Source organism: Elaeis guineensis, chromosome 9 (assembly GCF_000442705.2).
Source record: "Elaeis guineensis isolate ETL-2024a chromosome 9, EG11, whole genome shotgun sequence".
NCBI classification, from domain to species: domain Eukaryota; kingdom Viridiplantae; phylum Streptophyta; class Magnoliopsida; order Arecales; family Arecaceae; genus Elaeis; species Elaeis guineensis.
The window spans coordinates 87,398,450-87,408,027 of NC_026001.2; the positions used below are offsets into that span (position 1 = coordinate 87,398,450).

Sequence of the window (9,578 nt, forward strand, 5' to 3'; positions counted from 1 at the left end):
TACAGAGTATAATGAAAAAGTGATCGTGATTCCCTGCGAACCGAGTAGCATTGCTGCCTTTTGACTAGGAATTGGTACTTTCACTTTTCTCCTTTTTTGCCAGATGAGGGAAGGCACCTAAGATATTGTGGGCGATGAGATCCTGCCTGGTTAGAATGCCTACAATGGGTGATATCTACAAAATCAAAATCAAACAGCTAGTTCAGTGAAAAGATATTCCCTAACATTTTGTGCTCATTCATACTTCTATATTGCTCTAAATCTAACATAGTTTGTTAAGATTAGTAGTGCACTCTCATCTTTGTTTTCTCAGAACAATATGTTATTGAAAACTTTTAGGTGATATTCTACTACTCCATGTTTTCAGGCTTGGTGATTGATGCAAACACAAAAGCAAAGTTCTGTGAACCAGTTTTTGGTAGCACATTTATATATCATAATTTTGTATACATTAAAAAAAAAAAAAGTAGATCGATTTCCATGCATGGGGAGAATAATGTTAAAACATCGGGTGGATAATTATATTGTATGAATTTCCTCTGTTCTTGTTAAAGGTATAGATGGTCTAAATTAAACTGTCCCGTGGATTTTTGAATTTTTCTATCCTTCTGTACTATGATGGCTAATGTGGACTCAGCATGACAGCACCAAGCATATTAAGGCATGTAGAAAGAAGAGGAATTGGAGAAGAATGGAACTCACCCCTGCTCCTTGATACTTGGGAACAATCAGCAAATGCCGAAGAGCAACCTGTCTAAAAAGCACCACAGCCTTTGCTACTGACATGGTTTCCACCACAGTATATGGTGTTGTATTTGTGAAAGGATGTAGATCAATGTACATATCCATCTCATCCTCTGTGAGAACCACCTCTTGTATTTTTGGCCCCTTTTGTGCCAGATCGACTGACATAAACTGTTCTCTCACTTCCCACTCTTCGGTTCTTCTCCTCTCTTTTAGGAACCACTTCTTTCTCAACACTGCGACAAGGTGCGACCGAAGGACCAGTCCATGCAATTCTGTTGCTCCTGTAGGCATCCCTATGGGTGATGGCACTCCTTGATCAACAACAGGGAAGCCATTGTGTTTGGTGGATTTCAATACCTCAACAACTCGGACTACCTTCTCTATGCCTCCAAGACTTACAACACTGGGCTTAGCTGCTGCAAGCTCTCCTACAGTAAGATTCCTCATCCATGGCTCTGGATTTGCTTCTAAGAATGGCAGTCCTTTGAGATCCAGTATGATCTCATATATACTTGGGTTAAAAGCATCACCAACAGTCTTGGCAATAAGCAATACAAACATCATTATGGGCAGGAGGAGGAGGTTGTTTGTAAGCTCTAGGAAGATGACACAGAGAGAAACAGTCATTCTCATGGAGCCAGACATCAGTGCAGCTGCACCGAGCACGGCATAAAGACCTTGATCAATGTAGATATGTGATCCCATCATCAGGGCAAGCAAGCGGCCGTAGGCCGAGCCCATGAGGATGATGGGCAGGAAGAGACCTGAGGGAACTGCAATGCCAAAGGTGAAGAGGCCCAGTATACAGTAGATTGCAAAGAAGATGAGGAGAGAGATGGCGCGGAATTCAGTCGGGGTGCCCGTGGAGAATATGTTGCGCACTGCATCATCGTTGGTGGCATGAAGGAGGCTCGCCAAGTCGTTGTAGTAGCCGTTCGGGCAGTTGAATCGCTTGAAGTTGCCACTTCGGCCCACCGTCGGACAGGCGGCATCTAGGGTGGGGTCACATGGTGTGCATGGTGCAAGGAATGGAAGGAGGTAGAGGCAGATGGAAGTGAGGAGAGAGACTCCCAGGCTGAGCAGCAGCTTGGCCGTTCGGCCTTTCCTGCAATTCAGGAGCAAGTATAGAAGTATCAGTCATACAAGGAAATGTTCATCATGAAAACATAGTTAGGTGGAGATTATAGAATTCGAATGATTGCTAGGCAAAACAAATGGAATTCTCTTACTCATTAATTAGGCTGTAAAGCCTAAGAACTTTGTGCAAAAGATGGTTGTATAGACTTCCAAGTACTCCTCCTATGATGCCGATCAATGCGACGGGAAGAAGATCATTTATGTGATAAGTCACAGAAACAGAGCTGACATCAAAGAGAATAAGTCCTCCTTTTCCAAACAAGCCGCATTTTCCAGAGTCGCAGTACTCCATGAATCCCCTCAGCACCACGACGACGATTGCAGTGCTGAAGAAGGTTCTCCATAGAAGAGCACTCCTCCACCATGATGCGACCTCTTCGAGAGCGAATAGAACACCCCCGACTGGTGCTCTGAAGGCAGCACAGACACCAGAAGATGCACCGCAGGTGATGAGGTCCCTGCGGTCCCTGTCGTTCTGGAGATATCGAAGCCATCTCCACTTGAGGCGGTAGTTGTCTGATCCACCTTGGCCTAACAAGGATGCGAGGCAGGCTCCGATGTGCACTAGTGGCCCTTCTTTTCCAAGATCTAGCCCTGCGGACACCGCTCCAATGCTTCCAATGATCTGTAGAAGTAGAGAATTGGAAAAGGAATCATGAACGTCAGAAATGGTTTATGAATGGTTTGAAGTTTTAACTAGATTTTTACTGTTTGAGCTAAAGATGCATATGAAGCCAAGTTTTGGAAGCTTGTAAACTGTCTGCTCAATTGAATTCCTAGTATCATTATATCAGCTGAATCAAATTAGTTAGTTTAGCCAATGGAGCAATCTTTGAGATCCAATCTGTTATTCAGAAATTTTCTCCTGGAAGCACGTTTAGCATATCTATACTCATGGATGATTTACTTGGATAGATAAGTCTTTGAGCAAATTCTCTTTGAAGACCTGTGCGAGCATGCATTTGGTCCCGCATTGGCGCTACTGAATGGGTAGATCCTAGGTACTTATATGGGGCCAAGGAATCCAAACCTTCCGACTAGTCTTTTTGGATGAGGTCTTATGTTGTTGTATTCTTTGAAGCAAATCTATTGGTGAGTTAATCTCAAAAATTATGATTTTTGTAGAGATTCATTAGTGATTAAATGCATTTGTATAGATGGAATCGATGATCTGAATTCAGCATCAGAAGTCAAGTAGATATCATTATGCTTCACTTAAACTCAGTAACTTCTCCTTTCAGAAAAATGAAAAAAAGCATCATGGAGATTTGTCATCCACTTTCGCCTAGATGAGTGATATCAATTGAAAAATTACAAATATTCCTGCCTGAAGTATGTTTAACATACACATATGGATGAGAATAAGAAATTAGTTACTAAGGAAAAAGGTTCTTTCAACTTAAGAGAATGGTTCACTGAATAAATTTTATCTATGGAGAAAATCTCTTGGTAAGTTCATCTATTGCTTTGACAAACTCAAATGCTTTTCATATTAGACTCAATCGACCAATCAATCAATCAAATTTATATCACTTTAAAACTCAGAAACTCATCTTTTCAGCTAAATTGCAATACAGGAAGATAATTCATAATTTATCTCACCTTGACGATTAGTGTGGATGCACCAAACATATTGGGAGTGTCAACTCCATTAAGGTAAGCTTTGATCTCTGGTATTCCTGGCCCTGCTGCAGTTGGAGCAAACATTACACAGAGAGTCGCTGCAACCATGGTTAAAGCAAAATTTGCTCCTGTGAAGTAGATAAAGCCATTTATATACCTGCACCACACAATTCCAATCTCAGGTTTACAAAATTCTCAATTAACAGATTCTCACAGTTCAATTCTTCGGCAAACTAAAACCTTACAGCATTAGAGGGGAAATAGGAACTCAACTTCTTTCATTCACGAGACGTCCCACGAGAAGCATTTTGATGCCCGCAATGTTTTCAATAGCAAGGTTGATGAGGGAAGCAATGGCACCAGTCAGTAGTCCGACAAGAAATGCCAACATCCATTTCAAGAATACGTACTGCAGTACCTGAACACTGGATCTACTCCTCCAGTCATGCTTAAATAGATCATTCTCATTGATCCTGCACCAAGAACAAACCATGGCAAAGTAAGAAAGAATACCCTATTGGATCTTTAATTGTTAGAAAGGAAGGAATTGATGGATATATTATGGTTAAGGACATACTCATAGTCTAAGCTCTCTATATGGGAGACCTTTGCTCCAACCATGGCCAAATGATTGGTAGTGAGTGTTGGGGTTCTTTTGAGCAGTGGCTGATGCAGAGAGATGCTCTCTGGATCATCTTCTTCTTCTTCTCTATCAACTTCTAAATCGGCAGCTCCTGCTGCTGGCTCTGGGATTGGTCTCGAGCTCTCTTCCATTAGCCTTTTGCTTGCTTCCAATGAAACAGGCTCACTATTCTCTGGTTTCTCTGGTATCCAAGCTGAAGCTGGACAATCTGGATTAGGAAAACTGACTCAGAATTCTACAATTCGAAAGATGTTTATGCTTAGACCTGTCCAACAGAAGATTTGAATGGACTTGTCCTTGTGGACTAGGCACTGCTTGCCCATGTGGAAGGTGAGAAGGCTTGGGGACTTTCTATGAGTTTTTGCCAAGTAAAGGGATAATGAGCTGTAGATGGTTCCATTCAAGGCATAGATAATAGAAGAATATTGTCCCTGACTGTGTCACTACAAATTTAGAATACATCAATCATAGACAGGGAAGGACAAGTTCCAGTGACTTGTGGGAATGGACCAATGGGCAACTCTCCCAACTTGGATGGCTTAATAGACTGAAATACTCCTCTAGATTGATTGTAAACGAGTATTTGGTAGGATTTTAGGTCGAAAATGGTGTCATTTTTTTGTGGGACCTAATGATATCATAATTCAGGATCACGCATCCCACCTGTGCGAATTCATTATTTCCTGGCCACAATGGGTGAGGAACTCCGCCACTCTTCAGTCTTTAAATGAAAGGATGGTTCTGATTTCTTTAAATGTTTGGAGTCAATGAATATCCAAAGTGTATGAATAAAGCATGCCTGGTTTCATGAGCTGAAGACAACATGATTAATCAAAACTTCTAGATGAGAATGAGGCAAATATTAAATATAAAAGGAAAAACCTTGTGTAGCTTGGAAAGGCAAGTTGTAGTTGTTGTCTTGTCCTCCTCTAGCCCGTTTGAGAACGTTTAAAGGGGCATCTGGTGTCTGGCTTATACCATGAGTTCTGGAAGAGGATCATGCTTGGGTATTTACATAATTTACAATAAAGTTAAAGGCTCAGGCATCGATATCATTATATGGTTGGAACAAAGTGTTTGCATCTCATTAGTAAATAGTAATATTGTTTATGAGATATCTTTATTAAAATAATATATGATTGTAGCATCTTGATATCTTAGGTACAACTGGATCTATCATCATATCTTCCTCTTCTTGACTATGATGAGTTACGATTATCTCTAGCTAAAGAAATAATGTCCACCATATTATTTGTACATGGAACAATGACATGAAAAGTATAGCAATTGGCTTCTGACTTGCTGCTTACTCCACCAAACAATTCTACCCAACATGAGATTAAAACCTTTAAACCTGTACATTGATGACATCCATGAAAGCGAATATATCAATCATAGAGTAAGGCAAAAAAAAAACTAATCCAAGGCCATGCCTTTATACACCATTTATGTCTATGAAAATCTTTTATTGCTCAATAAACTTAGATCATTGGGTTCAGCATTTTTCATTGACATAATTGATGCACCATGCCTTTCTTAACAGCAAAGGAGATCACTCTGAATTACAGAAATCTCAGACCAAGGTGTGCCCACAGCAGAGATAGAACTCTCCAGTTGTTCCCAAATCTGATTGCATTCCTGCTCTTTAACTTCTTTTTGCCTCCTGTTTTCATGACTTAAGGTTACTGTGCCAATATAGCTGGAGCAAACTCTTTTGGCTCACCAAGTCACTTAAATTAATATGATCTCAAACAGTTAGCACAAGACTTGATAATTATCATCATGGTCCTTCAACCACTTTGGGCACGTGCTGGCCCTACTTGCACCCTAAAAGAAGCCAGTCCTACGTGCATGAATCCTTAAAATTTTATCCACATGAGATGGACAGATAAGAAAAGCCGGCCATTCGACATCCCAAGAGCCACTATATCCAATTCAGCTGTTCTTTTTTTTAATCAACGACACATGTCATCATCCTCCAAATTATCCGCATGAGATGGACGGATAAGAAAAACCGGCCATTCGAGATTCCAAGAGCCACTTTATCCAATCCAGCTGTTCTTTTTTAATCAACTTAGCCATGTTGTGTATAAGAATGATAGAGCTGACAAGAATAGGCTGGAATTATTGCAGCTGGCTTGTGAACCAGTCATGGAAAACAACCAACAACATGGGAGTTTGTTCTTTGGCTATCATTCTGAATTCCATCACTCAGAGGAGGACACATCACCCTTTGAGATCCCAAGGGTCTTTCCAAGGGTTGGCAGCATCCAATAACAGCTCTTCCAAGAAAAGTGGGGGGAAGGTCATGTGGTTAACACTTGAATCACCTCTTTCCTTCACATGGGACCAGTTGTGGTGGCCTCAACTCTTCTTTTATAGAAGAGACAATGGTTGTGTATTGTTAGCTACATGGTGGTACTCGCATTAAATTTTCATACACTGATGCTTTTAATCTTGACAAACCCTTTGCTTACTAATAATTTATTTTTAAAAGAAAGAAACAATTACCTTGACATCTGTGGTCCCCATTAACATTTTGATGTGTGATCCACATGGTTAGGGAAATGATGTGGTTCATGGCATAGTGGCATGTAAGAGGATGTCATCCGACTTTTAGTATACACTTGGCATGACTTGGTTGATTTTTGGAGCTATGCTTCAATACTTGTCCATAAACTATTTACATCAAGCAAATCACTAAGCTAACAAGGCTTGTTTTTTGCAAATAATTTTATCCATTTCAGCCTTATCTTGATATCTGGCTGCGTATCGATGAATACATGGGTGCGAGTAATTTATGCTGTGGAACTTCACCTTGTTGTTGTTACAGGGAAGAAATCAATGCAACGCAGCAGGAAATATTGATTGTGTTCTGAGTGATGCGAACACTCTTCTGTAGGAAAATAATCATTTCTTGTATCTAGCTAGATAATTGCAGTCTAATGGACCTTCTGAACCAAAAAAGATAAGAGTATCTACCCTTTTAATTTATGAGACTTGCTTAATCAATCAATCGTTTTCAAACTTGTCTTGTGGATTCAATAGTTTACCAAGGATCTAAATAAAATGTTCATTGAGCAATCAAACAGGGCTGTACCATCTTGTTTGCATCAGACTACTCATTCTGAATTGCTGGGAGGAGCTCCATGATTTTGAAGATGGTACCGTAAATCGAGGATTTGGCGAGATTAGAGGAAAACCTGACCTCGTTCTGAAACACTTGCAGCATTGTCTATCCTGTTCGAGGGCTTCTGATTGATGATAAAAGATCATCAAGACAGCACTCATCTCACTAACTTTGCTTCAACATATTCTGCTATTAAAAAAAAAAAAAATCGGACCGACTTCTTAAGAAGTTCACAAGTTACAGATGACTGCTTCGAGAAAACAGAGAGTTACAAGCAATTTATGTGCTGATGAAGGACCGAAAAATAATTTTCTTGACATAATGTAGCATCTTACACAAACTGAAACTTGACTTTATGTTGAAATTTGGGAGTTATTTAAGGATTGACCAGTGACTTAAAAGGTAAATTTTCTTATCATATCTTATTTTAGCTGAAGTTGGTGACCTCACATTGGAGTAACCAATATGGGTAGTCTCTAGCAATTCAAAGCTGAATGGCAAATTTGTTTTTCTGATAAAATATTTAAACCACAACTGTTCTGACTCGCTAAATGGGCTCGGTTGACCCTACTTAGCATTGTGATTTGGTGACTATGCTGCACTTACAACAAGCTACTACTAAGCCATAGTTGGCCATAAATATAAGAGCAACATTGCCTCACCTCCCACATTCTTGGTGAATGATAATGAAAATTTTGTGTTCAATGTCTTAAAAAATATTTTGCTTGACTCACGTAATCATCGCTTGGATTTTTTTAGATAAAATAGGGATAGTAGCTTAAGTGGAGTACTTTACCCATTTAACGCAAATATTTTTTTTTTACCAAAATAATACGTCTTTGAACTTATTTACCAAACTGATCTAAAAGGTAAAAACGCCATTTGGAATGATCTTTTTTAGCCAGAAAACGCTATTCGAAATGGCGCTTTTTGCCTGATCAGCCCACCTCTTCCAGATACATGGTAGGATGATGTGGCCCATGAAAACGTCATTCAGAATGGCATCTGTAGAAGTGCCATTTGGAATGACGCTTTTAGAAGCGAATGGCACTTCAAGGTGGGCCCTTATAAAATCCCGGTGACTTCTTTTTCCACCCGATGCACTCCCCATAGACTTCCGATCTGTCACCCACTCCGCCACCCCTCCCTTCGGGCCGATGCCCGCTCCCCCCCACTGCGGCCTTTCTCCTTCCCATCCGACCCCCACCCCCTCCTTGGGCTTCTTTTGTCTCCATTCGAACCGACGCCCACCCCCTCCGCCCTCTTCCCATCCGACGCCCGCCCACCCCTCTTTCCATTCGATGCCCGCCCACCCCCTCTGGGCTTCTTCTTTCATCCTTCCCCCCCACTGCCCCCCACTTCCCATCCAGTCCCCCCCCCACCGCCCCTCTTCCCTCTCTCCCCACCCCCCCAGTCCTCTTCCTATCTGACGCCCCCCCAGCCCCTCTTCCTTTTCTCTCCCCCCCTTAGCTTGTTTCTCCTTCTCCTTGCCCCCCTGAGGCCCTTTTCCATTTTCAGACGACCAACGCAGCTGCTTGACGCCACAGCGACGTGCCTCACTATGGTAATCCTACAACTACTAATTTATCTATAAATGTAGCATTTGATTGTGTATACTCCATTAATATAGGTGTTTTAGCAGAGAAATAGATTCATAGAATATCTAATTAATATATTTATTAAATAATATATCCATTAATATTGTTTGCTATATTCTTGGATAATTGAATTATTAAAATTAGTTATTGAATAATTGTTTGCTATATTGCTATGATATTTAGATGATGGAATTCATAAATGAATATATTAAATACTGATGATTTTTTCAACATTAATTTATGCAATCTAGATTTTTTATTTTTTCTATCAAAATAATTATTAATACTAAATATTTTGATTTGGATATTGAAATAAATTTTTTGAGAAAATGGCTAATGCTCGGGTTCGTTTACTATTGTATTATAATGGCATATAGTGTAATCACCTGCAAGTTGGATGGTTAGGCTGTCTTCATCATTATCATGTCAAGAATTAATAGATCATTTATACAGTGGTATTCCTATAGATAGAGAAAAATATGAAATCAAATTGAGATGGAGATCTTCTAATAAGGTAGGATAGCTAATGCAGAGTAAGTATATTTAGTTCCAATTGATGATAATGAAGATATCTAAAAAATATTGATATTTTCTTTGAAATATCCAGAATACCGATATATTGAATTATATATTGAAAAGAAAGATGTACCCACTAATGAAACTACTATTCAAATGATAGTGCCGATGTTTAAGTACTTTA

At 39.9% G+C, this 9,578-nt stretch overlaps 1 protein-coding gene across 3 annotated transcripts in view; it reads right to left on the bottom strand.

Annotated features, from left to right (window-relative positions):
* Positions 1 to 4,809, bottom strand: part of LOC105051159 (chloride channel protein CLC-b) — a 4,887-nt gene extending 78 nt beyond the window's left edge. The window contains exons 1-6 of one of the 3 annotated variants that reach the window (XM_019852717.3): positions 4,085 to 4,809; positions 3,780 to 3,980; positions 3,487 to 3,664; positions 1,977 to 2,509; positions 703 to 1,852; positions 1 to 175 (exon numbers count right to left, since the gene is read on the bottom strand). The exon at positions 1 to 175 is cut by the window's left edge and continues 78 nt beyond it. In XM_019852717.3, the coding sequence (XP_019708276.2) occupies positions 65 to 175; positions 703 to 1,852; positions 1,977 to 2,509; positions 3,487 to 3,664; positions 3,780 to 3,980; positions 4,085 to 4,281 (2,370 nt within the window). In that variant the 5' untranslated portion in view covers positions 4,282 to 4,809 and the 3' untranslated portion in view covers positions 1 to 64. Of the gene's footprint in view, positions 176 to 702; positions 1,853 to 1,976; positions 2,510 to 3,486; positions 3,665 to 3,752; positions 3,981 to 4,084 lie in introns of those variants that run through there. The other 2 variants (XM_073243806.1, XM_073243805.1) reach the window with 2 other exon arrangements.
* Positions 4,810 to 9,578: the final 4,769 nt, after the last annotated feature.